Source organism: Phocoena sinus, chromosome 11, assembly GCF_008692025.1.
Source record: "Phocoena sinus isolate mPhoSin1 chromosome 11, mPhoSin1.pri, whole genome shotgun sequence".
Classification (NCBI taxonomy): Eukaryota; Metazoa; Chordata; class Mammalia; order Artiodactyla; family Phocoenidae; genus Phocoena; species Phocoena sinus.
The window spans coordinates 80,715,038-80,742,672 of NC_045773.1; the positions used below are offsets into that span (position 1 = coordinate 80,715,038).

Genomic DNA, 27,635 nt, shown 5'->3' on the forward strand with positions numbered 1-27,635 from the left:
TGGGAGGTGGCAGCCTGTGAGGTTTCCTGTGAAATAAAGAAGCCTAAGGTTGGGGGTAAATGCTTACTTAACTGGGAGAGGTTCTCAGAGGCCAAGGAGGTAGTGGCTACACAGAGGTGCCAAATTTAAGGAAATAATCCATTGTGATGGCAAAAGAGGAGGAGTCCTTGTACTTGTAAGTCTGGAAAGCCATTCTGACCCCCCACCAAACGTCCTCCTGTTAATAGTTTAGAAAAATCTATCTCATTTAAATATGAGTGGGACTTCCCCAGTGGTGCAGTGGATAGGACTCTGCGCTCCCAATGCAGGGGGCCGGATTCGATCCCTGGTCAGGGAACTAGATCTCACATGCATACTGCAACTAAGAGTTTGCATGCCACAACTAAGGAGCCCACGAGCCGCAACTGAGCCCGCCTGCCGTACCTGAGGAGCTCACGTGCCTCAACTAAGACCTGGTGCAACCAAATAAATAAATACTAAAAAAAACCCAAACTGATAAGCTTTAAAAAAAAAAAAGAGTAACAAAAAGAAATGACCAGGAATCCCCTGGTGGCGCAGTGGTTAAGAATCCACCTGCCGATGCAGGGGACACGGGTTTGTGCCCTGGTCTGGGAAGATCCCACATGCCGCGGAGCGGCTGGGCCCGTGAGCCATGGCTGCTGAGCCTGCGCGTCCGGAGCCTGTGCTCCACAACGGGAGAGGCCACAACGGTGAGAGGCCCGCGTACCCCCCCAAAAATAATAATAATAAAATAAAAAATAAATATGGTGAGACAATAAATAGAGCTGTGGACAGAGATATATGAGAGATAAGGAGAGAGGTAAGGGAAAAAGAGATCAGGGAAGATGAAGATAGGATGTCTAGCACGTGGAAGGCACTCAGTAAAGGCATAGTTGAATAGATGGATGAGCCCTGATGCTCAGATAGGGAGACGTGGAATGAATATTGAGAAGAAACCCACTGTCCATCGGAGAAGCAATTGTCCTAGTTTCATCCTGAGATGATGAGGGCCTTAACTAGCAGTGAGAATCAAAAGGCAGAGGAAGATACTTATATATCTCAGAGGCAGAATGGATGGCACTTGGGGTTTTTGGATGGGAGAATGGAGGGAGAAGGCAGAATAGGATAAGTCCCAGGATTTTGCTTTGAGTGACTGGGTAGATTGTTTCCATTCACTGGCGTGGGGAATATAGAAGGCTGACCCAGTTTGGGTAGACACTGATGATTTTGAAATGCCTGTGGTACATTCTGGGGAAGATGTCTAGAGGGAGGTTAGATAATCTGGACTCAGATCTCAGAAAGAGGCCTGAGGTAAAGGTACAAATTGAGATGGAGATATAGACTGGGGACTCGACAGAGACTAGCAGTAGTTAAAACTGTGGCTATGGATTTCCCTGGTGGTGCAGTGGTTAAGAATCCATCTGCCAATGCAGGGGACATGGGTTCGAGCCCTGGTCCGGGATGATCCCACATGCTGTGGAGCAAATAAGCCCGTGTGCCACAACTACTGAGCCTGCGCTCTAGAGCCTGCGAGTCACAACTACTGAGCCCGCGTGCCACAGCTACTGAAACCTGCTCACATAGAGCTGGTGCTCCGCAGCAAGAGAGGCCACCTCAATGAAGAGTAGCCCCCGCTCACCGCAACTAGTGAAAGCCCGCACAGCAACGAAGACCCAACGCGGCCCAAAATACATACATACATATATACATAAATGTATTTATTTAAAAAAAAATGTGGCTATGACAGAATTGCCTAGGTAAGCCCATAATAGATGCTCAGTTGAATGAAGGTAAGAGAAACATCCCAAAAGTCTTCCAACAGGAGAATGGTGTGAAAGCACATGTGGAGGGTACAGGAGTTGGGAGGGACTCAGGTCTGATTGCTTTTATGTCCCTGTGAAAGAAGAGGTAAAATGGAGAAAAGATCCAAGGTATAGGTCATGTAGAGTCAAGATGATGGATGGAGTGGACAAGGTGAAGGAACTGTGAAATTAGTGCATAGAAAAGTAATTTGAAAATTGTGTGCAAGAATGTTCATAGGAGATGTACTCATAACATCAAACCAATAGAAATAATCCAATTGTACATCATCAGGTGAATGGATAAACAAACTGTGGTACATCCATATAATGGAATACCACTCAGCAACAAAAAGGAACAAGCCTCTGATACCTGGAACAACATAGATGAATTTCACAGACATTATGCAGAACGAAGGAAGCCAGATACAGTAGTGTATGCTATATGATTCCATTTGTATGAAGTTCAAGAACAGATTAAACTAATCTATAGGGGTATAAATCAGTAGTTGCTCCTGGGAGGGGAAGGGGATTGACCAAAGAGGGGCGTAGGAGAGTTTCCTGGGGTGGTGGAAGTGATTTGTATCTCAATTGCAGTGCTGTGTACATGGGTGTGTATATTTGCCAGAGGTCATCAAACAGTACACTTAAGATCTATGTACTTTACTATATATATATATATATATATATATTTACATCTGTATATAATGTCATATACGTGGACATTAAATCTTCCAGAGAGATGGCAGAGATTGAAATAGAGAGGCAGCTGGAGAGCCGGGCGTCTGCTCTTGGTGAATGTGAAGGAGTTGGACAGTGACAGCAAGAAGGAGAGGCCAAAGGAGGTGGGGTGAACCTCAGAGGAGTCATGGTCAGAGGTTGAAAGTATATCCTGAGAACCATTAATTAGTTGAAAAATATTTATAAGGACTCAGCTGGAGGAGAAGTCACCCAAGTCTCACCCTTGCCAACACGTAGAGGAGGAAACACCAGGTGAGATGGGATCACTTGTGCTGGGATTCCAGAATCCCTTCTGTTTTTTTCACTTCTTTTCCTGCTCTAAGCTCTAAGTTGGGAGTTTGCTGGCCCTGACCACCCTCAAGGCAGCCCACAGCTGGATGTTAAAGCAGTCAGACCAGAGACGTGTGTACATCCATTTCACAACTTTCCTACTTGTTGCCTTTCTTCTTGAGTACCTGGTAAAAGTTTCTTTTGAAAAGTTACATCCTTGAGTTTGCTGAGCTTATTAGCACAGCAGTTCCCATCCTACAGGTTAAAGTGCCCTAGAGGGTCTCAGATTTATTGAAAGGGTCCTTGAATCCACACATACTCCAGGGTTTATTCTAGATGGACTTTAAGAAAAGCCAAGTACTCTCTTCATAATCCACAACAGTTTTGGATACTGGAAATCTTAGGTGGACAAAAGAGGTTGAAAGAGCAAAGCACCTCTGAGTTCAGGCCCAGCTATAATCTTGGTCATTCTAGCTCAGGACTGGGGAGGATATAAAGGCTAACATACACTGACCCTCCACTGCAGTGGAGTCTGAAAACTGACAGATGCTACTCCCATTTTACAGTAAGTAGGGGAACCATGATTCCTATTTATGTTGACTTGGCTTCTAAGCTGCATTGCCCTGGGACATGGAGTAGTGCCATGTGATTAATTATACGCTCTGTGAAATACAGAGTTTTATCCTCAGGCCAGTTGCCCATTCCAGCCCCTCACCCCGACTCCACTGGTGGTGATCTTCCCTCCCTCCCCAAACCATGGGGTTCCCACAGTGGAGTACAAGAGACAATTTGCTCCACATTGACCCTTTGGGGATGGGGATGGGGCGTTGATAGGACAAGGCAAGGTAAGGGACAGGGCAGAAGCTGGAATTAAGGCCCAGTTGAGAAAAGCCACATATTGGTGCCTCAGGCCTCCCCCTTCTCTCTGACCACCAGGGGGCAGCCCTTGCCTTGCCATGGCACCTCATTTCCACAGCCTCTGGTTAGATGGCCCCGAGGAGGCAGCCACTCCACTAAAAGAGAGTGGCTGAGTCACTCCTTCCCAGATTGTGAGGTACCGTGCTTGTCTAGGTGGTTCAGAGAGGTTCAATAATTTGTTCAAGATTATGTAACTAGTTTGTAGGGGAGCTGATCACAGCCTGACTTCAAGCCAGCATTCTTTTCTTTTTTTTTTTGCGGTTGTGTCCTCACTGTTGTGTCCTCTCCCGTTGTGGAGCGCAGGCTCCGGACGCGCAGGCTCAGCGGCCATGGCTCATGGGCCCAGCCACTCCGCGGCATGTGGGATCTTCCCGGACCGGGGCACGAACCTGTGTCCCCTACATCGGCAGACTCTCAACCACTGCGCCACCAGGGAAGCCCCAAGCCAGCATTCTTAACCATAAAATTACTACTTCTCCAAAAGTGCTCCAAATCACTGTAGTGGAGATTAGGACTGCACAATCTATGGATGTATTGTGAAACAGCGAGAAACTCGGACAGAAAGAAAGAATATGTACTGATATAAAAGGAGCCAGAGGGAAAATGTGTGGCGAGGGCTGGGCAGGCTTCACCCAGCATATCACACATCATCCTCTTTTCTCTGTGCTGTGTTATCTCATGTAGGTGTGTAATACATGTACAAGAGTGTGTTGCATACTCTTGTACTAATCCCTGCATAACCTTGGAGTTATGTGTAACGTAATGTGTATTTCATTTGGGTCTGTCATAATGCATTTCATGTAATGGGGGCACTTTGTGATTTCTCAATAAATGTTAGCTAAATAATGAATAAAATAAAAAATGAGTGAATTGACCAGTGGGTGATAAATCTGTGCAGAACACATCTGGTAAAGCAGACCTCTGCAAGAGGTGTGTTCCTTTAGTGGGGCTCTGAATGTGAATGCATCCGAACTTCCCCATCAGCGGCACTCACTCTGCCAATCCACCCAAGTCAACACATCCTAAGTGAAACAGACAAAGTCCCTGGCAACTCCCTGTCGCCACGACCAATCAACTGACTTCTGCTAATCCTCTCATTTATAGAATTTCTAGAGCAGCCCTGGGGGAGGGCCAGACTCGAAGGAAGGGAATGGATAGGGTGGACCTGGGTGCTATTGAGCCAAGGGGAGGGGAAGTAGGTTAGCTCTGAGCCCAGAAAGGCTCTTGGAGGCTGATTCTTGGTAAAGGGTTGGTCTTCTTGAACCTCAAAAGATAGGGGAACCACATCCTGGTCTCACCTATCCACCCACCCACCCTAGCATCACCGGCCATCTAAGACCCCCCTCCCCCTCAAACACTTAGGCAACATGCCCACATGCTGCCCCCACCTCCTAGTGACCCAGATATCACCGTCAGCAGCATCCTCTTTCCTCAGGGAGGCATGCGTCTGATGCCCCAGGCCCTAGGGCGTTGAGGTCCTTTGTAAGTGATGTGTCAGTCCTGTGTGTCACAGGAAGCTCCCCACCCCCATCCAGTGACCAAAGTCCTGGTCAGAACTAGTGGGTCGTTTTCCTCCACCCAGACCTCACTGCTCACGTCCCCCTCGTCAACAGGAACACCCTTCGACATGGCCCGGATGCTGTTCCTCATCTTCATCACGGTCCATCCAGGTGACAGGGGTTTCTCCCAGGACCCTGAGGGGTGTGGGGCTGGGAGGATGGAGGATGGGGGAGGCTGGACATAGATGTCCCGGGGGAGCAGGTTGGGTGGGGGCTGAAAGCAGGGCATCCCTCAATAAAGCTGATACCCAGTGGGCTTCCCCACTTCGCAGTTCCCTCCACGTCACCCGCTGGGAAGGTCATTCCCCAGCTTCCATCCTGGAACTCTTCCTTCCCAGCCACGTTCCTAACAAGATAAAGTTTAAAGAACCAGTAAAAAAGGGCTTGAAGGAAGGAAGGGCTTGAAGGAAGGGGTCAAATCTTTTTAAGGGGTCAGTTTTAATTCGATGAGTTTAATAAACTTATTAAACAAGGCTTATTATCTAGGGTCTAGATATAATTAGGAGTTTAGGAGATCTAATTAAATCTAAGTTAAGTTTCTTAATGAAACTGATTTTAATTGTCAGACATATTCATTGACTAAATTCAGTGTGGATTCCAGACCAGCATCAGCGTCAGCGGGGACCTAGGGCAAATTCTCAGGACCCACTCCAGACGCACTGAATAAAAAATTCTGGGAGTGGGGCCTGGGAATCTGTTTTAACAAGCACTCCAGGGGATTCCAACGTGCTCTCAAGTTTGAGAATCACTGAAATAGAAGACTGATTGGTAAATTTCATTAACTAGAGAATTTAATCAAGAATTTTAATAATTGGTTTAATTCATCATTTTAGATAAGTTAAATAGGGATCCCAAGCAATTATAGCCATGTCTTCACCTGGAGATTTAATTAGTTAATGCTCTTTTTTTTTTTTTGCCATACGTGGGCCTCTCACTGTTATGGCCTCTCCCGCTGCGGAGCACAGGCTCCGGACGCGCAGGCTCAGCGGCCATGTCTCACGGGCCCAGCCGCTCCGCGCCATGTGGGATCTTCCCGGACCGGGGTACGAACCCGTGTCCCCTGCATCGGCAGGCGGACTCTCAACCACTGTGCCACCAGGGAAGCCCTAGTTAATGCTCTTTAACAACAACAACAAAAAGAACAAAGTAGCAAGGATGGTATGCAACAGAATGCTATTAGTACTAAGATAATACCTGGATTAATATAATTAATGGTATTAGTTAACTAGGCAGCCACGTTCATGAATGAGCTTCACTTTCACTGTGACAAGTTAAATTTCAGCAAAATGTTACTAGTGAATGGAACTGGAGAATGATGGGAGAGGGTGAGGGTGAGAGTTGGTATGGGAAAGAATTTGAAAAACAATTTAATAAGCAATGTTAAGAAATTAGATTGGTAAAGAGGAAAGGCTTAATGAGACATCTAAAGTGCTCGTCCCTCTAGGCCCTCTGTGGGTGGGGTACAGCAGGGATAGTCTACTGCAAGCTCTCTTGTCTTTTCTCTTTGGAGTAACTGGGGAGGCGTTTCTCTGGGTCTTCTCTCTGCCCCCAGGATCCTGTGCTCTCTGGGTGTCCCAGCCCCCTGAGATCCGTACCCAGGAGGGCACCCCTGCCTTCCTGCCCTGTTCCTTCAATGCCAGCCAAGGGAAATTGGCCATTGGTTCTGTCACGTGGTACCAGGACAAAGTGGCCCCAGGGAAGGAAGTGAGGAATGAGACCGCAGAGTTCAGGGGCCGCCTGGCCCCTCTCCCCTCTTCCCGTTTCCTCTGTGACCACCAGGCTGAGCTGCACATCTGGGACACCCGAGCCCGTGACGCCGGAGTCTACGTGTGCAGGGTGGAGGTGCTGGGCCTGGGTGTCGGAACAGGGAATGGGACTCTGCTGGTTGTGGAGAAAGGTGAGGTGCTGGGAAGCTGTGCCTCCTTGGCCGGAGGCCCCACTCTCCCTGGTAGTCAAGAGTCCTTCCCTGAGGCCCACTGTCCTCCCTAAGCCTGTGCACGCTTCTTCCCAGGGCCTCCTTTCCTAAGCCCTTCTCCCCCTCGCCATCCCCACCCACATGCAGGACCTCCTCAGCTAGCTGCCGGCACAGTCTTCCTCCTTCGGGCTGGGTTCTATGCCTTCAGCTTTCTCTCAGTGGCCATGGGCAGCACCATCTATTACCAGGGCAAATGTGAGTAGTGGAGCCGGGACAATGGGCGCAGAGATGGGAGGGGCGCTGAGAGGGCTGGAGCAGGTGGAGACAGAGACCCCGAAGAGAAGGAAGCTGCAGCACTGAGCTGCTCCTGTGGTCTCTCCACCAGGCCACTGTCATGTGGGAGCACACTGCCACTCCTTGGATGGCCTCTGATGAGTGATTTCAGACCCCAGGGATCCCAAGTTCTTCAAGACACCCCCCAATAAATCCCTCTCTGCCCCACCATTAACTCCTTTTGTGTATTTCTTGCTCTAGATGACCCAATGTGCCCTTTCTGGGTTCTCCCAACTCTTACTCTCCCTTCTACCAAGTCTGGTCTGGAACGGTCCGAGGAGGGAGCGTCCCAGGACTGTGCCTAGAGTTCCCTCCCACCATCATCCTGAGACTCCACACCTCCTTCTCCCACCCAGGAGGCTAAGGTCCTTCGTCCTGAGAAAAGTGGAGTATCACACATGATTAGTTCTACTTCTCAATGGCCCACAGACAAATGCTCTTTTCTGGCCTTCAGGGGAGCTTGGGTCCCTAAACAGCCTTCTTCACCCAGTGGATCCCTGGTGGGTAAGAATGGGTGGGAGGGTAAGTTGCTTAGGTCTTGATGGTGGCCCTGTTGAGCTGGGGCTTGAGGTAGATGGAGAAGCCTGAGACACAGAGGGTGGCGAGACCATGGTCTTTACTGGATCTTTATTGGTCTTTACAGCATGGCCCTGACCACCCGCCTGGGCTGGACGAGGCGTCTGGGGGTGCTCAGATGGGTTTGTTCTTGGCAATGCAGGCGTAGTCCGTGCTGGGGTCCTCCTTGCTGCCTTCCCTTTCTTGGTTGCCGAGGTCAGGTCCCTCCCGTTCAGGCAGCCTCAGCAGGGACGCATAGTGGGGCTCCTGTTGCGAGAGCTGGGCCTGGGGCCGGGACAGAGGGTGCTGACGGGAGGTCCCCAGGAGCCTCCCTCCCCTGATGCTGCCCTCTGAGTTCTCACTGCTCCCCTGCCCCACTTTCTTACCTCATTGCCTCTATTTGTGCGCTCTCTCCCCCTCTCTCTTTCTTTCCGTCTCTCTCTCTTGTCCTTTTCCCTTTGTGTCTCTCTTACTCTCTCACTCTCCCCCTCTATCACTCTTAATCTCCTTCTCTTACTTTTTCTCTTGATTTCTCTCATTTTCCCTGTGTCTCTCTCATTCTCTCTCTGATTTTTGCCTCTCACTTTTGTCTCTCTCTCCCTCATTTCTTCCTCTCTCTCCTTTCTGTCTTATTTCTTCTTTCCATCTCTACCCCTTTCCTTTCCTCTCTTCTTCTCATCCCTTACTTCCCTCTTTCTGCTTCTCTCTTACTTCCTCTGTCTCTCCGGCTCGTTTCTCCCTCTTCTCCTGCCCCCCGACCTCAGCCCCCGCTTGTTGCCCCATCATGCACTTCTCTGCCCCAGACTCACCCAGCTCCTCTCCAGCCTCCTCACTGGAAGAAAAGAAGCAGCTCGGCTTGGCCCTTGCCTCCCTTGTGCCACCTCCAGCCCTCCTCGCCCACTCTCCCCACCCCCAGCAGGTGTTTCCTCACTTGCCAACCTCCCTGTGGTTCCCACAGCCAAAAGCCAAGGTCCCTCTCTTTGGACACTCTCCCCTCCCTCTCCACCCCCCAACTTCTACCCCCTTCCTCAGGCAGGAGGGGCGAGTCAGGGTTGATGGGGGCATCTGGGAGCGCAGGAGGAAAGGGTGTGGGGGGGACGGCACAGGGTGTTGCCCGGGGGTGAGGGGCGAGGGGGTAAGAGGGAGGTGAGGGTGGGGTTCACCTCTCCCACGGAGCCGACACAGGCAGACGGACAGAATGACCATGACGAGGAACAGAAGCACCCCCAGCCCTAGGCCCCCATATAGGTAAGGGCATATCTCTGCAGGGAAAAGGGGTGAGTGTCAGAGAGCCCATTTCTCTCTGCAGCTTACCCCATCCTCCTCGTTGGTCGGGGATCCCAGCTCCTTTCTCCAACAGTTTTAGAGGCAGAAAACCATTCTTTCAGAGGTTCTTCACCCCAGACTGTGTTCCCTCACCTCCTCCCAGAGGTGGCCATGACTCATCAGTTACCTCGCTCGTCCCCGAGACCACTCGCCCCTCAGAAACCTCCCACCACATTGCTGCCCTCTCTGGGCCTCCCCATGAAGCCCCTTGTCCGCTGCACTGGCTGGCCCCGAGAGACCCTGGCCACCTACCCACGACCCGCACACACACCGCTTTTTATCCACTGTTCCCTGTGCGCCACAGCCCTCCCTGAGCGGAGGGTTACCTTACCTTTTGTCTTACAAGCTTCCATTAGGTTGGGGACTGAAGACTAGCTTGCAGGTTGGGAAACCTAGCGCTGCTCTTCCAGGCTAAATGGACTGGGGTGAGTCACGTGCCCCAAGTTCCTCATCTGTAAAGTCTGGGGCCCCTGTTACAATCGTCTCCCAGGCTGAGGAGCCTTAGCTATGTGCCAACCCTGAACTGGGCTCTTTCTATTCGTCACTGCTAATCCCCATAACAATGTAGGGTATTATGGTGCCCATTTCCTTGGTGAAGGACCTGAGACTCGAGGCTGGACTCCGACAAGGACGTCCAGCCCAGAAGTGGCAGAGCTGGGGTTCAAGGCCAGCTCTGTCCAGCTCCAGAGCCCACTCTGTTTCTCCGACCCTAGGCTGACCAACTGGTTCATAGGGGCCTCTCCAGCACTGGATAGTTCTAGTTTCTGGTGAGGGGGCTGAGGCAGGAGCTGGGGTCTGGAGGGTGCATGGCGACTGGTGGGAAAATAGGGAAGGTGGTGTCCAGCGCCACCTGGCACCTACGGCCGCTCCCTCAGCCCCAGAACAACTTGGGAAAGGGGGGTCCCCCCGCTTGGCTGGTGTGGAGAGCTGCTTCCCTTGGGCAGATACTGTTGGGGCTGAAGTGGGGCATGGAGGAGCGTCTGGGGCCCATAACTTCCCCTCAGGCACTTCCTGCCCTACAACCACTGGTTCCTGTTTGAGGGCAAAGAGGGGGCCGCTGACTTCATCCAGAGCCAGAGGCAGTGACCAGGGTGTGGAAACTGAGACCATCCTGGGTTCAAGAGGAACGCTGGGACGTGGAGGGTGGGGTGGCAGGTGGGGAGCAGAAGCACAGGTGGAGAGGAGGGCCTGAGGTGGCCATGACGGGGAGTGGCGGCAGAATGGATTGTTTACAGTTCTTTGGGAAGCGGAGACAGAGGCCAGACAGGATTCTCCCAGGGCCCAGGGAGACTCAAAGCCATAATCTCCCTTCCTTCATCTTAGACTCACCTCACTCTGGGGGTGACTGTCCCCTCCCTGGATTTCCTTCATGAGGGTTCCCTGCTCTCGCCCAGCTTACCTAGAGTCTGTGGCCTGCGGCTGGACAGACTCCCGACTGACCGGAGCTGCCTGGGTAAAGTGTTGCCACCTCAGACATTCCTGCCCCTCCTCTGGTTTAACTTCTCCCCCAGCCTGGGTGCCTCCCTAGCATTGTTAGGAGAGGAAGTTAGGCTTTGAGGGTTAGGGTTACAACATCTTTTCCTTTCAGGCTCCTAGGACTATAATTCAGCCTGTGATCCCTGTCAGCTCCAGCCATCCTATTTTTAAAATTTTATTTATTTATTTTTTGTGGTATGCGGGCCTCTCACTGCTGTGGCCTCTCCCGTTGCGGAGCATAGGCTCCGGACGCGCGGGTCAGTGGCCATGGCTCACGGGCCTAGCCGCTCCGCGGCATGTGGGATCTTCCCGGACCGGGGCACGAACCCGTGTCCCCTGCATCGGCAGGCGGACTCTCAACCACTGCGCCACCAGGGAAGCCCTCCAGCCATCCTATTGATCCCGCGAGTCGTCAGTGATCATATCCCTTCTAGGTGCCTTCCCTGATTCACTTTTCCCAATTACACTGTGTCGCTGAGAGCTCATGATCCTGGTATGTGTGGACACACACTCCAGCTCCCAAGGCAGACTGGGAGTTCCAGTGGATTTGGGTAACTCTCCTGGTATTCTGGGGCTGTATCTAACAGGGCACTTGGCTGACTGATTAACAAACAGGAGAGTCAGAGACAGCCAGACTAGATCGACATGAGCACTGCTGATAGATCTAGGACAGAAAGTTGATGACAAGTTGGTGTTGGGAAAAGAGGTATGGGCAATCCAGGTGGCCTTCCTGCAGCAAGCAGCATTCTGATATTGAGTACAAAAGTAAGGGTGGCAGTCCAAGGACCTAGATGAAGGCCTCTTAGTGGCACTGTGACGGAGAGGGAGATAAATGCTGGAGGATGGCACACCTAGTCCTTGAGGAGGGTGAAGACTTGGGAGCTCATGTGGAAGCAAGGACTGAAGAGGAGATCTGGTGCCTGGGCCCAGAAGCATTTGCATTTCCTTCTCCAGGTTCAGAAATTTTCTGCTACTTCCTTCCCTTCTCCCATCCACAGTGTTCCCATGCAGGACAGTAGGAAAATATTGTTTCAAAATGTTTTATTATTAAAACATTCAAACATAGAAAAAAATTGAAGGAATTGTACAGTGAACCTATCCCTACCACCTAGATTCTACAATTAATATTCTTCTATATATTTGCTTTATCACATATCTATCAATCCATCTCATTTTTTGATACCTTTCAAAGTTGCAAACATCAGTACATTTTACCTCTAAACCCTTTACCATGCTTATCATTGACTCAAGTTCAGTGTTTGTTTCCCTATTCTTTTTTGGGGGGAGTGAGGAAGGTAAGATTTACATACCCTGAAATGGACAAATCTGAAGTCAGTACTCAGTTTTTAAACTGTCTTGTGGTTAACGGTATGGAGCCAGACTGCCTGGGTTCAAATCCTGTCTCTGCTACTACTGTGTGACCTTCCACAAGTTCTTTAACTTTTCTGTGCCTCAGTTTCCTCTTAGAGTTTTTTGGGGTTTTTTGAAATAAATTTATTTATTTTATTTATTTATTTTTGGCTGCGTTGGGTCTCCTTTGCTGTGCGTGGGTTTTCTCTGGTTGCGGCGAGTGGGGGCTACTCTTCATTGCAGTGCACCGGCTTCTCAATGTGGTGGCTTCTCTTTTTTTTTTTTTTTTTTTTTTGGTGGCTTCTCTTGTCGCAGAGCCCGTGATTGTTAACCACTGCATCATCAGGGAAGCTCCCCTCTTAAGAGTTTTTATCAGGATTAAAAGCATTATTATAGGACTTCCCTGGAGGTCCAGTGGTTAAGAATCCACGCTTCCACTGCAGGGGGCACGGGTTTGATCCCTGGTTGGGGAACTAAGATCCCGCATGCCACGCCGTGTGGCCAAAAAGAAAGGAAGGAAGGAAGAAAGAAGGAGAGAAAGAAAGAAAAAGAAAGAAAGAAGGAAGGAAGGAAAGAAAGAAAAAGGAAGGAAGAAAGAAAGAGCATTATTATATATAAAGTGTGTAGATTAGTGGCAGGCACATACCAAATGCTATCTGGATATTAGCTATGTTGTTATTATTATTACCTGACCACACAGAGATATCAAGAAGGGGACATGATCTGGGACCACCTCCAACTTTCTTGACCTGGTTTCTCCTCCCTTCAACCTCTACTGCTCTGCCGACTACACCAGTCATTTGGTCCTTACTGCTTTGCTTTGCTTCTCATTCATCCTTTTTTCCTTTCTTCACTTAACACTTAGTCAGCGTCTACTAAACGGATGGAGCCATTCTAGACTGTGAAGCTCTTTGGGGGTGGATGCCTCATCGCTCTTCTGTCTACACTCTGTGTAGCGAGGGAGGTCATGCTCTATTTCCATCCCTCCTCAGTGAGTTAATAGTCAGTGGTGAGGCTGAGGCCCTCTTCAGCTGCCATCACCGTGGACTGGCTTAACTCTGCCTTTCTCACCTAGCTCTGGGGGCTTGGAGAGCGCAAGGGAATGGGAGGAGGAGGTCAGTCCAGTGTGGGGACAGGTTCTTCTTTGGAACCTAGACATCCATCCCTGAATATTCCAGTTCTGGTCCTCCTATTCCAGCCCTTGTCCTCAGGGATATGGATGCAGCCCTCCCTCCAGCACCCACCTCTGGGGTGCAGAAGAATGCAGACCAGGGACTTCCCTGGTGGCACAGTGGTTAAGAATCCACCTGCCAATGCAGGGGACACCGGTTCAATGCCTGGTCCGGGAAGATCCCACATGCTGCAGAGCAACTAAGCCTGTGTGCCACAACTACTGAGCCTGCGCTCTAGAGCCTGCGAGCCTGCGTGCCACAACTACTGAAGCCCGCGTGCCCAGATCCCGTTCTCCGCAACAAGAGAAGCCACTGCAATGAGAAGCCCGTGCACCGCAACGAAGAGTAGCCCCTGCTCGCCGCAACTAGAGAAAGCCTGCGCAGCAAAGAAGACCCAGTGCAGCCAAAATCAATCAATCAATCAATTAATTAATTTAAAAAAAAGAAGAAGAATGCAGACCACACTAGCAATCTGGAGTTCTGTGTTCTCATTGCAGCTGCCTGACTTTCTGCAAGCTAGTTTCCCTCTCTGGGCCTCAGTTTCCCTTCCCACTGAGTCAGAAGATCTCTAAGGCCCCCTCCAGCTCTACCCTGAATGCCTGTCTCTTCACCCCAGCTCCCTCCCCAGTTCAGAGAACCCAGGCATCCAGCTGCCCCACCCTAGCTCTGGGTAAACAGGAAGCAGGGTGAGGGGAGCAGGGGTGTTCGGAAAGTCCCAGCCAGGTGTGTGGGTCTACAGGGAGGGGGTGGCCCCACCCCTGAGGTATGAAAGCCCCCCTGCCCTGGCCCTGGCTCAGTCTCAATGGGAGCACTGGGGCTGGAGTGCCGGGGTAGGCGGCCCCAGGGGAAGGGATGCCTCCTGCTGGCTGTCGCAGGAGCCACTTCCCTGGTGACCCTCCTGCTGGCTGTGCCTATCACTGTTCTGGCTGTGCTGGCCTTGGTGCCCCAGGAGCAGGGAGGACTGGTGAGTGGCTGCCACAAATCCTCCAAGGGCCGTATATTGCTGCCGCTCCCTCACCTCTGGCTGTGCCTCTTGCCTCTTCCTGCTCAGCTGGCTTGGCTATCCCCCAGTGGGGATGTCTCCTCTGTCTCTTTGCTGGTCCTCTTTCCACGTTCCTGTGATGCTGTTGTGCCCTGATGTCACCAAGCCCCTTTCTGGTTGTCTGTATGTCTCTTCTCCTCTTCCCAAGACATACTTGGGCCTCTGTCTCTCTGCCCAAGTACAGATGCCTTACTTATTCTCCATTCCAGGGAGGTGTGTTTTGAGGCTGGGGCTGGTGGGAGAAACCCCAAGTCTGGAGCTTGCATCTATGTTGGGAATGGGAGGGGTGGGGTTGGCATCAGCTAAGACTGAACTCTGGGCCCTGTGACCCCACCCACTCAGGTAACAGGGACCGCTGACCCAGGCGCCCAAGCACAGGCCCATCAGCGATTTGGTAAGAGCCGACCATCTCCCCCTCCCCTGCTTCTGCCCCTCAGGGACTCCCAGCTCCCATCCATCAGCATCCCCAGATACTCTCTTCCTCCAGGAATCCAGGTGCCCCATCCCTGGGCCCTGGCGCCTTGTCCTCTCAAGGTGACTACACGTGGGTGGCTGCCCTGCCCCCAACCGTGGACTCTTCGCCCCTTTCAGAGTCCCGGGAGTTGCCGGTGGAGGAGGAGGCAGAAACAGATCTCAGCCCCAGGCTCCCGGCTGCCCACCTCATTGGTAAGGATCTCATAGACCTGAAGAGTCCAAGGGTGCCAGTTCTGCTCGCCCACAGTTAGAGTCCCTTTGCTCTGTTACTGCCGTGCTGGGTAGCCCACCTGCTTCACCGCTGCTATAGTACGCACTCTTCTGCTCGTCCAGCATTCTAGCTTCTCGCTTTCCCCCTCCGCCGGAGGAGTCAAAACCCGGCCTGGATCTCCCCACCACAGCGCTCTGTACAGCACACCCAGGTGCCCTCAGTCCCAACTCGTACTCATTGCAGAGAGAGCGCCATCACTCCGCTCCCCCAGCCCGGCTGGACTCCTGCAGTGGGTTAAAAGCCCCAACTGTCCCTCAGGCCCACCCTCCCAGAAGTCCCAGGCCTGGATCACTCCTTTCAGGATCGGATTTCCGAGAGCCAACTGGCCCGTTTCTCCGCAGGCGCTTGGACCACGGGGCAGGGGCTAGGCTGGGAGGCGAAGAAAGAAGAGGCGTTTCTGAGGAGCGGGACGCAGTTCTCGGGCGCCGAGGGGCTGGCCCTCCCGCAGGATGGCCTCTATTACCTCTACTGTCACGTCGGCTACCGGGGCCGGGCGCCCCCTCCCGGCGGGGACCCCCTGGACCGCTCCGTCACGCTGCTCAGTCGGCTGTACCGGGCGGGGGGCGCCTATGGATCGGGGAGTCCCGAGCTACTGCTCGAGGGCGCGGAGACCGTGAGCCCGGTCTTGGACCCCGCCCAGAGGCACGAGTACGGGCCTCTCTGGTACACGAGCGTGGGGTTCGGCGGTCTGGTGCAGCTCCGGAGGGGCGAGAGAGTGTACGTCAATATCAGTCACCCCGATATGGTGGACTACAGGAGAGGAAAGACCTTCTTTGGGGCGGTGATGGTGGGGTGAGGGCTACCCGCGTCCCTAAAACGACTACTGCATGGTGGGAGTATGTGAACGAATCAGCCTAGATATTGGGGACCCAGACACCAGGGACCCCATGGCCGTGGCGAAAATGTAGAAGACTGTTTGGAAACTGATTTTGAGCCTGGTGAAAATAAAGAATGTAACGCTTTAGTGCTGCCCGTACAGATGCTGAGATGCTAACGTGTCTTCATTCAGGGCGGGTACACAAATGTTGGTTAAATAGTCTCTGTATTTTTCTGGTCGCTTGAAACAATTCATAACACCTGGCATGGCCTCTGTTCCCTGGGATGGGGATCTGTGGGTCCCACCCACCCCTGCCTCTGAATGGTCTTGCCCCAGCATTAGCCCATTTAGAGGGTAGAAGGAAAGGGCTCTCCACAAACCCCAAAGCATCTCCAAGCGTCCTGATTCTCAAGGCCACATGGTCCCCACAGACTCAACACTGCACTCTTCTCTCTTGGGTCCCTCCCAGTAGTGACAGGGGTCATTACCGGAGAAGGCAAGTACCACTCAGAAAGGCCCAGCCAGCAGAGTAAACCCGAATAGGGCTGATAATGAAGCACTGAGGGGACAGCGTTTCTGCCCTGCTAGCTGCCTGAAGGCCCTGTTAACCTCAGTCGACTCTTCTCCAGGGGAAGACCCACAGCTCGGGGAGCAGGAGAGTGGGGGTGGGGACCCGGGCATGAAGGGAGGAGGCTGAAGGAGTTGGGAGGGTGGCTGAGAAAGAGAGATGGGGTGGGGATAGTGCCCGAGGACACCAGGGAGAACCTGGGGAGGAGGAAAAACTGATGTCACCTGGCCCTGTCCAGGGTGGGATGGAAGGTCCTCACCCCTCAGTCACACTTCAGGTCCCCTTTCCATGAGTGGGCAAGTGTCAGGGCCCCAGAGTGAGTAACAGCAGCCTCTTCACCCCATGACCGACTTTCAGCCCCGAGCTGGAGGAGGATCCAAGGCTCTATCTAGGTTACCCCAGCGGGTCACCCCACCTCTGTGGCACACGGCACAGTTTTCCCCCTGCCTGGCAACCCTAGCAGGAAGGAAAGCCCAACTTCAGAGCCCAGTGAGGGCTGCCACTCTCTGAGTCTTCATTTCTGACTCCATATTTGTCTTTGACTCTGTGTCCAGAAGAGCCTTCCCGGAGGGGAGGAATGCATTTCTCTTTCCACTTCACCCACCTCCCATCCCTCTCCTCATCATTCGCCAGGAAAATCAGGGAGACCAAGCCGGCATGGGGGCGGTGGGTCCTTCACCTACATCTTATTCCTTGTTTTTTATTTTCTTCTTCCTCTTCAATTCCATCCACTGAGAGATGGAGGCGGGTAGAAGACCGGGGGCTGGGAAAAGGGAGAAAGCCAGAATTCACCGAGTGCTCCGCTAGCTGCTCTGTTGTGAAGAGTTTAGGTCTTCTGTTCTCAGGGGGCCCCGTGTGCGGTGGGCGTTCCTACTTCTTTTTGATAGACAAGGTTCAGCGACTGGTTCAGGTTGCACAGTTAGGACTGGGCTGGCAGGGGGAGGAGCGTGGGGCGGGATCAGGCGGTTTGGAGCCCAGGTGCCTGACTGCCTGGAAGTCCCTTGGCTGTGATTCAGGTACCTGAGAATTTGGCCGCTCCCCGGGTCTTTCGCTCAGGCGGCAACAGCCGGAAATCTCATCTGAGTTGCGGGATTTCCCCCACTTGGATAGGAATTCCCAGAGTTGGAAATTCCAGTCCCCTGAGGGCGAGCTAATTAAGTTCAGGTTCCTTTCTTGGGGGAGGGGTATATTCAGTGGGGCTTTGTTTTATGTAGGGTCTCCTGAGCCCCAGCAGTCCAAGGGGTGAGGTGCAGGGATCATAAGCCCTGTGGAGAAAGAACTTCAGGAGCCACGGCTCACCCCAAAGGAGAGGCCAATGAAGAATTAAGTCCCAGAAAGAGGCCATATTTCTTTTCTAAGCACACTTTATTTCTCGCCACTGACCAGTAGGGCGGTTACAGACACGACTCCCCTGGGGAGCAGAGGTTCAGTGATGTAGCGACAAGTCAGTCACCAAATCAGCATTATTTAGGCAACCTGATCAGATAAATATTTTTTAAAAACATAAGCAAAAGGAGGCACAGAGACCAGGAGGCAGGGTGGGAACGACCTACAGTTCAGCTCCGTTTTCACAGAAAACACATCTGAGCCAAGGCAGCCCCTACATTGGATCTCCCAGGACACCTTGACCTCCTGAATAAATACATTCATTAGTAAATAAATAAATAATAAATAAATAATAAATAATCACAAGTGCAAACATAAATAGAGGGAGCTGGCCCTGTTGGGGTGTGGCTGGGCTCCCCATCTCAGGGAAGTCTGGAAACATTGGAAGAAAGGGAGGCCTGAAGTCCACTCATGTCAAGTTCTGGGTGAGATCTTCTCAAGGAATGTTCTGAAGTGTTCCAGTCAGAACCCAAGGTCCCCTGGCCCCCACATTCTGGGTGTCCCAGGTTGCATCCAGGAATCCAAACGCAAGGACCCCAGTGAGTTCCAGAAGACCCAGTTCCAATTCTTGGTGGTGGTCAGTGCCCCATTGTCCAGGCACTGCATCCCTGATTTCTAAGTGTTGCTGTTGTTTAAAGTTTTAAGCTTGGAGCCCAGCCCTGAGTCCCTAATTCTCTTTCTAAACCAGAAGGGGATGAGCGGGTCTGAAGGAGTAAATAATAAAGTAATTGAGGTGGGATAGGATGGATGTCCTGCTCCCTCACAGGGCAATGATCCCAAAGTAGACCTGCCCAGACTCAGCAAAGTCCAGGTAGTCGGGCAGGTTGATCTCAGCACTGAGTCGATCACCCTTCTCCAGCTGGAAGACCCCTCCCTGGTAGATGGGCTCATACCAGGGCTTGGCCTCAGCCCCCTCTGGCGTCTCCCTCTGGCAAGGGCTCTTGATGGCAGAGAGGAGGTTGACCTTGGTCTGGTAGGAGACAGCGATGCGGCTGATGGTGTGGGTGAGGAACAAGTGGGTGGAAGGGCAGCCTTGGCCCCTGAAGAGGACCTGGGAGTAGATGAGGTACAGCCCGTCCGTCGGCACCACCAGCTGGTTGTCTTCCAGCTTCACGCTGTTGGCCAGGAGGGTGTTGGCATATGTGTTCAGCCACCGGAGCTGCCCCTGAGCACTGAGGTTGGCTGGAGGGAGGGAGAAAAAGAGGGAGGGGTGAGTCATTGTGACCCTGTCAGTTCCACTCTCCACATCCTGGCCCTCAAGTTCTGCCCACCCCACCCGCCACATCCGGTTCCTGTCCCCTCTGTCTGTCTTCCCACGTCCCATCTGGCCATGAGGCTCTGAGTATCCCCTTCAAGTTCTAAGTATCCTCCACCCTCCCCTTGAGCTCAGTGAGTCCTTCTCACCCTGTCTCCAAGGTCTGTCTACCCTCAGCCTGGCTTCAGCTGCCAAATCCTACCCCTCCCCATCCCATCTGCTTCTTCATCCCCCAGACACATCCTCAGAACTCTTACCTACAACATGGGCTACGGGCTTGTTACTTGAGGTTTTAGAAGATGATCCTGAAGAGGAAAGAGAAAAGAAGAAGGTGAGAGACCCTTAAACTTCCCAGAAAATATCCCACTACTTTGACCTCCTTTCCTCCTCCCCCCAAACCCAAACTCTAAATTTCCCCTACTGCTTCCATCCCAGGACCAACCCCTACGCCCACCCAAGCCCAGAATTAGGAGAGAGGTTTTGGAGACACTTACTGAGTGTCTGAGCCAGAGGGCTGATGATGGAGTAGCCAGTTGGGAACTGTTGGGAGAAGAAGGAGGATTAGTATCAAAGCAAGTCACCCCTGAAGGAGAAACAGCCGGCGGCTTCTCTAGCTTGTACTCTCTGCACCGATGCGTCTCGTTTTCTCTCCCCATTCATCCATAATCCATTTAACAGCTCATTCATTGAGTTCCTGCCGTGTGCCAGACACCCTTAGCTTCATCTTTCCTATCTCTCTTTCATACCTGGTATATCTCCTTCTGTCTCACCATCTTTATCCAGATGACTTGTTTTCTTCCCCATCTTTCTACCCATACCCCTTATCTGTCTACACATTTCTCTTTATATCTGAATCCCTGCTTACTCATTCATTCATTCGACAAATATTTAGAGAGCGTCGCCCATGTGCCAGGCACCCTATTTCTCCATCCTTCCTTCTCTTCCCGCATCTCTCTCCACGTCTCCTCCTGCCTCCCCATCTTTCTCCACTGTTTTCCTCCCCAAGCCTCCCCATCAGCACACCTCTTTCCCCCACCCCATATCTCGCCCCTTTTCTCTCCCATTTCTCTCTGGGTGAAAGAACGAGCCGAGGCTGGCCAGGGACTCACCTCTTCCCTCTGGGGGCCGATTACCCCGAAGTGCAGCAGGCAGAAGAGCGTGGTGCCTCCTGCGACCAGGAGGAAGGAGAAGAGGCTGAGACACAAGCACCTTCCGGAACCCTGGGAGCCCCCTGCCGTCTTGGAGAGCGCCTCCTCTGCCAGCTCCACATCCCGGATCATGCTTTCAGTGCTCATGGCGTCTTCTTCTGAAGGGCTCAAGTCCAGCTGGGAGACGGTAGAGCCCTGTGGCTGGGTGTGTTAGAGGGAGCAAGTCGTCTGGCTGCCTGTCGGGGTGGGGGTGTGTGGTCTGGGAGGTTATTTCCAGGGGGCTCTGGAGTTGCTTGTCTCTCTCCTGGCTGGTCCCCTGGTGTCCTCGCTCTGGGAGCTTCTGCTGGCTGGGTGTGCAAACAGCTGCATTTATACGCTCTGGGGTGAGAGGAGGGCGGGGAAAGGCTCTCATTCAACCAGCGGAAAACTTCCTTGGTGGAGAAACCCATGAGCTCATCTGGAGGAAGCGGTAGCGGGTCCTACACCTTCTGTCTCGGTTTCTTCTCCATCACGGGGGCGGGGGTTTGGAAAGTTGGGGACACCCAGGCATCAAGGATACTTCCTACCCTACCCACCCGGATTCTGAGGGGGGCTCCCTGGGCCAGTTACTGCTGTAGATGTAGGACCCTGGAGGCTGGACCCCATTTCCCCGTGCCCCCCAGTTCCCGTTGTTTCCATTTCTTTGGGGGATGAGTTCTGTGGCCTATTTCCTTCTGATTTCCAGACCGGACTCAGGTAGTGGTAGAACTAGAAATGGGAGGGGCTTCAGAAAGCTGAGTCCTTAATGGAGAGAAAACTTGGGGGAAGCTGTGCTGGGTCCCGAGATGTGTGTTTCGGTCCCCGGGGGCAAGAGGAGCTGGAGGAAGGGAAGCTTGAGGCTCTGCAAGGACTTGGGGAGGATGGCAGGGACAAGCCTGGGACAGCCCCAGAGGAGTGAAAGCAACGCTGGGAATTCACAAACCCCACCACGGCAGGCCTTCTCCTTTCACTCTGACCCGGGACTCAGCAAAACTCTGGTGCTGGTTTCAGTCTTGACTTCCAAGGGCATGTGATGCCCCAATTTTTGCACGAAGACCCCACCCTTCAGAGTCCCTGTGTGTGGCCATGTATCTGCAAAGAACTCCCTGCTCCCTCCAGTTTCCTGGAGACAGCCCTGGCCCTCAGAGCCCCTGCATGTGACCGCGTCTCCTGAAACGTCCCCTGGGTTCTCCAGTCCCCCAGCCTTGGAGGCTCTCCCATTCCTCAGGGCCCTGGCATGGCCACGTCTTCCGGGGGCCTCACGCTGCTCCTCCACAGTCCCAAACAAACACCCTTCAGTGTGGTCACTGCTCCTCAGAAGCCTCCTGTCACCCCCATTCCTCAGGGGTTCCCTGACCTCCACTCCTCCAGACCTCGGACCTGCATCTTTCCTTTGTCTTCTCAGCTTATCCTCTGATCTCCTCCCACCCCTGCGAGGCCACCACATTTCACCAGAGCCCCTTAGGCCTCTCTGTACGCCCACAGCTTCTGTCCCTCTGATTCCTGTCCTCCCTCCATTCCTTAGAGACATCTGGGGAATTCTCCCCTCCCAGACAGACAGATACAGGCAGACAGCATTTCAGAGAAAAGAGGTTTATTGGGCTCCATCAAGGGTCAGACGTCTCCTCGTGGGGTGTCCAGTCAGGCAATGGCTGGCTCTTAGGAGCCTTTCACTTCCTTCCAGAGCCCCTTGGTCCCTCAGACCCACTCTTTTTCTCTCTTGCTAGGTCATCCTTGTGCCCACGCCCTCTCACTCTTCATCTCTTGGGTGTATTATCTCTTTCTTCTGCCGTCCCCCTTCTCTCCATCCTCCATAAATAAATAATTTAAAATTTTTTCCCTTCATAAATAACCCCCCTCCCTGCCCCCAGTCATCCACTCAAGCTCCCTCATGTGTCAGCTCCCCTTCCATGTCCAGGGCAAGGCCCCCTAGACGGGCAGGGCAGACAAAGGGCTCTGGGTGGGCATTTCCAGGCAGGCTTGAAGTCCTCAGCCGAGCATCCGGGGTGGTTCAGGAAGGTGTGGTCCCCTGGGGCGCCTAGAGTTCCTTCTTTGGAAGCTCCAGGTGCCGAGAACGGGGGAAGACTTGAGACTGATGGAATGGTCAAAAGAGAGGTGTGGTGACCCCTGAAGTGGTCAGAATGGAGGCAAAATGGGGAGAAGGCCTTGAAACCAAATTTTTTCTTTCTGGATTTTTCTATAGAGCGAAGGCTCCGAAGAAGACGCTACTGGGGCTGAGGAGCAGGTGGGAGATGCCATCTGTGTGAGTGGATAGCTGGTCTCCCCGGGTGAGCAGGAACACAGCCCCCTGGTACACCGAGCGCACCCAAGGTCCCTGTGGCCCTGGGCACACGGACTTCTGAGCGCTGAGGAGAGGCACGTGGAATGGGTACTGGGAGGAGAAGAGCTGGACCTCGTGGGCCAGGTAGAGAGGGGTGGGGGTGGCCTTGGGGAAGCAGCCTTCCCCAGAGAAGACCACCTGGGAGTAGACAAAGTAGAGGCCACTGGTGGGGACCAGGAGGGAATTGTTGCTCAGAGAGAAGCCGTGGCGGAGGAAGGCGCGATCCGTGTTTGCTCTCCAGCGCAGTGAGTCCTGGGTGCTGGGATCTCCTAGGGAAAGCCAGAAGGGATGGCGGTCAAGGACCTGGGGGTCAGAGGTCTCAATCCCTGAGGAAGCAGGTGCTGGACTGAGTTCCTGGGGGATGGTTGGGAGGACAGAAAGGAGTGGGAGTGGGGGTGAGCTGGAGGGGATGCTTGGGTCCCTGAAGGGGGATGGGAGGAGGGCTGGGGGCTACATGTCTAGGAGGGCAGGTGAATGTTTACCAACAAGGTGAGCAGCAGGTTTGAAGGTGCCTCGGGTGAAGTGACTCGGGGGGTGCTGATGGGCAGGCTGTGCAGTTGAGGGTGGGAGGCCAACACCAGAGAGCCCCTAGGGGAGGACAGAGTCAGAGAGGTCCTCAGGCCCAAGGTCAGGCTGGGCTGCCCACACAGTCCCCATTGCCCTACTGCCTCACCTGGGCCTCGGGCGGCAGGGCCAGCAGCAGTCCCAGAAGGAGGAGGAGTAGGGGGGTGCTGCACACCCTCAGGAGGTAGAGACGTCCAGGTGGTGTCATGGGGAGAACCTGCAGGGAGAGAGACAGTGAGCGGGGCGGGGCACGATGCGGAAGACGGGCCTCCTGCCCGTGGAGACAGCCACCCTGAGAGACGGGGCGACAGACAGAGAAGGGGACAAGATGCAGTCAGGGAAACCCCAGGTGAGCAGGGGGAGAGAGAGAGAGAGACGAACAGAGATGAGAAGGGAACAGAGAGGGATCAGACTGTGTGACACAGACAGAGAGAAAGAGATTGACAGATAAAGAGTCAGAGAGAGGGGAACAAACCAAAACCAAACCCACCAAGGCCCAGGCCCAGGCCCAAGCAGGAGGTGCAGGAGAGGCTGAAGCCCAGTCGGAGGGACTGAACGCCCCGGGGGAAGGAGTCCACCGCCAGGAAAGCCCAAGGAGATGGGGTGGGAGAGTCTCACCTGCTGTGCGGGGCCCCTTGGCCGGGACGCCTGGGTCCCTTTATAGAGGAAGCGGCAGTGGCAGCGTGGCAGGCGGCGGGCGGGTTCTAGGCCGGGGCTGGGGCCCGGGGAAGCCCCCAGGGCTTAGAAGATGCTGCTGTTTCAGTCGAAGGCAGGAAAGGCTGAGGCCTAGGAGAGAACCGCAGGCTGGGGGCTCAGACGACTGAGTTCTGGGAAAGGGAGTGGGGTCAGGGGAACCGTGGGCTGGGAGGGCCAGGGAGTGGGGGTCAGGCTTAGGAGTTCCAGAGAAGGGACAGTAAATTCAGAGGAGGAGGAGAAGGGGAGCAGCTGGGGCGTGGGCTGGAGGCCCGGTTCCCTGAAGAGCAATTATGTATAACACCTCTGCACCCTTGGCTGGTTACAGGCTTCTCTCTGTGCACATTTCCTCCTCTTGTACCCCTGTCCTTGTCCCAGAGACTCAAGTCACACTTGTCCCAGTGTGTGTATTTTCCAGTTTGCCTGGAAGGTTTCATATCAAAAGTTCCATTATATACCCTCCTGCCTGGTACATCCTGGGTTATGCCTGTTGTCCTGGTAGAAATATTCATGGACCCCCTTTTACTCTCAAAAGTGTTCTGGTTTGGAAGATTCAGCTCACGATGAGCCGTGAACTCACGTATGATGAGGTCTTGTCTCACTGCTGAAGGATGCCCTCCACCTCATCCCAGCCTCAGGTGGGCTCCACAGATCAGATTTATATAACCCCAAACAAACACATTCCAGGATCAAGGAATGTGGCAATTGCTAACGTTCTCTACAGGGGATGCTTCAGAATTCCACACAGGTGGAGCTTAAGGGTGGTGACCTAGGGCAGAGTGGGGACAGCAAAGGGACTTGTCTTGCAGCTGCACTTGTAAAGCCAATACACTGTTGTAAAATCATTAAGGATTTCCCCCTTCTATTGATGCAGAACTCAGGTACAGTGAGGTGCACTTCTCCTAAGTGTATAGCCTGATGAACTTTTCCATCTGTTTATAGCCATGTAGCCACCATCCAGTTCAACATAGTTTTAGGTCCCCAGAGGGTTCTCTTGTGCCCCCTCCCAGTTCATACCTTCCAAAGATAACCAACCACTTTCTGACCTCTACAACTATAGATTAGTTCTTCCAGCTTTTGAGCCTCATATACATGAAATCACACAGACTCTACTCAGCTGTGTTTGGCTTCTTTCTCTTGACGTTATGTTTGTGAGATTCGTGTATATTGTTGTGTGTATCAGTGATTTTTATTTCATTGTGATGTGATGTTGTGTGAACATACTCTAATTCACTTATCTATTTTTCTGTTAATGGGCATTTGGTTCGTTTCTAGTTTTTGGGTAGTATGAAAAATCTTGATATGAATGTTCTTGAACGTGAGGGAGTTTTCACTTAGCTTGCAGGTTGCAGGTTAAAAAAAAAAGCAAGGTTTCTAAAGATGATTTTAGTCACATTTCGTGAGATTGAGAAAATAACAACTGGCCCCTCACATATTATTATTCCTCTTACTAGCTCGTTATGCTTTCATTTGGAGGTTTTTGGAGGGGCTGGGGCTGAGGATGGTGGTGATGGAAACTAAAGCCCTCCCTCTGTCACACTGGGCAGAAAGTTCCTGAGGTGTCTCGGTGTCCTGTGGCACATAAGTGATATTCAGGGTGTGCATCAGCTAGTTCTGTTTTCCTCCCCGCTACTTGAGGCCCTGCAACTTTGCCTTTCATGCCTTCCTAGTCTAACCTATTACTTCTTTTCATTCCATCTCTTTGGGTTTTTTTGGCTGTGCCTCGTGGCTTGCAGGATCTTAGTTTCCTGACCAGGGATTGAACCCGGGCCATGGCATTGAAAGTGCGGTGTCCTAACCGCTGGACCACCAGGGAATTCCTTCATTCCATCTCTTTAGCTTCCTCTCTATTTCACAAACACTTACTGAGCGTCCTGACCTCTGGGAGCTCAAAGACTAGTGTGGGTTCTGTGACAGTGGACTTATGGTAGCCCACAGTAAAGCCATCAGACTTGGCCTGGGGGAGAGGTGATTCAGGCATTAGTATCAAGGCAAAGATGGTGAAGGGCATTCCTGATAGAGGGAATAGAAGGTGCAAAGACTGGAGGTAAAAGAGAGTATGAAGTGCACTAACCTGTGCAAGTGAGCACACATAAAAGGAACAGAGATGAGGCTTGGGAGGTAAGCTGAGACCACATCCTGAGGGGTTTAAAACCAAGAAAAGAGGTTTGGATTTCATTGTAATTGTGATGGGGAGCTACCAAAAGTTTTGAGCGAGAGAGGGACCCACCCAGATTGGTATATTTAAAACATGAGTCCGGATGCTACATGAAGAATGAATTGAGAAATGGGAGTTGGGGTCTGCAGGGGAAGTCAGCAGTGTGGAGAACAGTTGGGGGGGGTTGGGAGTTGGGGTCTGCAGGGGAAGTCAGCAGTGTGGAGAACAGTTGGGGGGGGTTGGGAGTTGGGGTCTGCAGGGGAAGTCAGCAGTGTGGAGAACAGTTGGGGGGGGTTGGGAGTTGGGGTCTGCAGGGGAAGTCAGCAGTGTGGAGAACAGTTGGGGGGTTTGCAACAACTCAGCAAGGAGGTGACAGGAGCCTGCATTTAAATCGAGGCAGTAGCAGGAGAACGAAGAGGAGGAGAGAGTTTCTAGGCAAAATCTACAGGTCTTGGTGGCTGACCAGACGTGATGGCGGAAGAAGGGTAGCCACAGATGCCTCTTTTAAATACCTTGGTCTCTATCTTGGCTTCATCTTGTTTCTTTTAACCTCACTGTGTCTTGTGTCACTGTTGGCCTCCCTCTTGGTCCCTGCTCCTTTCCTTTCCTCTGTGTCCCTCATTCTCTGGAGTCCCTTTTTCTTCCTGCTGTCTCTTTCTGCCTCTCCAATGGTAGGAGCCCATGGACTAGGAGAACTTGGCTATATTAAAATGTAAAATGGTGCTGCAATTAACGGTGAGAAATAGAGAGAAACGGAGAAACTTCGGTCAGAGAGAGAGACTGGGGCATTGAAGAAAAAAAAGGGGAAGATGAGGACAAGTGATGGGGAGACATGAGAGACAGAGGGGAATGAAGGGTGAGAGTTGGGTCAAAGCTCCGTGGCACAGGCATTTGCAATGTGCTGAAGGATGCTCCTTGAGATGGGCCAATCTTGGTTTCAATCTCAGTTTTGGAGGTTGTGTGAAATTCAGTTTCTTTCTTGAGGAGGCCAGCAGTTGGTCTGGGGCTTTCCCTGAGTGGGAGGGGTGATGACTGGAGTCTTGTGCTCCAAACCAAGGGATATACAGTTTCTACAGTGGTCTCTGTGGAGAAACTAGTGAAATCTCTGAGCCCTCCAAATAAGGCTGAAATGACAATAGTCTCAAACTTGAACCTAGCCTCAAAACCTGAAGTGGGATTACATATCAACTTTGATCCTAACCCATATTTAACCTCAACCCAAATCACAACTCAAACTCAACCCTAACCTCAAATCTAAACATCTCAATAAATGAACCCCCAAATAAACTTATCCTGTAAACTAACCCAGCCCTGTTTCTAGAGCTAATCTTGGAACTAACTCATCCCCATTCTTAACCCTATAGTTCAACCTGACTAAATGTAAGTTCAACTTGAACCACAAACCTAAAGTTGAGCTTTATCCTGCTTTTCCCCATTATTCATCCATGCCTCCATTTAACAAGTCTTTATTGGGAGCTTACTATGT

General features: G+C 52.4%; 5 protein-coding genes across 6 annotated transcripts; 2 read left to right on the forward strand and 3 right to left on the reverse strand.

Moving 5' to 3' along the window:
- The first annotated feature begins 5,151 nt into the window (after positions 1 to 5,151).
- NCR3 (natural cytotoxicity triggering receptor 3) lies at positions 5,152 to 7,987 on the forward strand. 2 transcript variants are annotated; one of them, XM_032649502.1, is made up of 5 exons: positions 5,152 to 5,210; positions 5,342 to 5,398; positions 6,840 to 7,184; positions 7,350 to 7,457; positions 7,588 to 7,987. In XM_032649502.1, the coding sequence occupies exons 2-5, from the start codon at positions 5,356 to 5,358 to the stop codon at positions 7,632 to 7,634; spliced, it is 543 nt and encodes a 180-aa protein (XP_032505393.1). In that variant the 5' UTR covers positions 5,152 to 5,210; positions 5,342 to 5,355; the 3' UTR covers positions 7,635 to 7,987. The 2 variants fall into 2 exon arrangements, with proteins under 2 accessions (XP_032505393.1, XP_032505392.1); XM_032649501.1 differs by lacking the exon at positions 5,152 to 5,210 and having other exon boundaries at positions 5,243 to 5,398.
- Positions 7,988 to 8,134: 147 nt separating this feature from the next.
- LST1 (leukocyte specific transcript 1) lies at positions 8,135 to 9,898 on the reverse strand. The gene is made up of 4 exons (XM_032649503.1): positions 9,748 to 9,898; positions 9,254 to 9,352; positions 8,900 to 8,922; positions 8,135 to 8,375 (listed from the first exon to the last, which is right to left on the reverse strand). Exons 1-4 carry the CDS (start codon positions 9,767 to 9,769, stop codon positions 8,226 to 8,228), a joined length of 294 nt encoding a protein of 97 aa, XP_032505394.1. The 5' UTR covers positions 9,770 to 9,898; the 3' UTR covers positions 8,135 to 8,225.
- A 4,259-nt stretch (positions 9,899 to 14,157) lies between these two features.
- Positions 14,158 to 16,181, forward strand: LTB (lymphotoxin beta). The gene is made up of 4 exons (XM_032649497.1): positions 14,158 to 14,378; positions 14,799 to 14,850; positions 15,048 to 15,122; positions 15,543 to 16,181. The coding sequence occupies exons 1-4, from the start codon at positions 14,217 to 14,219 to the stop codon at positions 15,995 to 15,997; spliced, it is 744 nt and encodes a 247-aa protein (XP_032505388.1). The 5' UTR covers positions 14,158 to 14,216; the 3' UTR covers positions 15,998 to 16,181.
- Positions 16,182 to 18,052: 1,871 nt separating this feature from the next.
- TNF (tumor necrosis factor) lies at positions 18,053 to 20,719 on the reverse strand. Its single transcript, XM_032649498.1, has 4 exons — positions 20,337 to 20,719; positions 19,722 to 19,767; positions 19,485 to 19,532; positions 18,053 to 19,154 (listed from the first exon to the last, which is right to left on the reverse strand). Exons 1-4 carry the CDS (start codon positions 20,520 to 20,522, stop codon positions 18,733 to 18,735), a joined length of 702 nt encoding a protein of 233 aa, XP_032505389.1. The 5' UTR covers positions 20,523 to 20,719; the 3' UTR covers positions 18,053 to 18,732.
- Positions 20,720 to 21,969: 1,250 nt separating this feature from the next.
- LTA (lymphotoxin alpha) lies at positions 21,970 to 26,319 on the reverse strand. The gene is made up of 4 exons (XM_032649499.1): positions 23,917 to 26,319; positions 23,408 to 23,515; positions 23,217 to 23,322; positions 21,970 to 23,003 (listed from the first exon to the last, which is right to left on the reverse strand). The coding sequence occupies exons 2-4, from the start codon at positions 23,504 to 23,506 to the stop codon at positions 22,591 to 22,593; spliced, it is 618 nt and encodes a 205-aa protein (XP_032505390.1). The 5' UTR covers positions 23,507 to 23,515; positions 23,917 to 26,319; the 3' UTR covers positions 21,970 to 22,590.
- Positions 26,320 to 27,635: the final 1,316 nt, after the last annotated feature.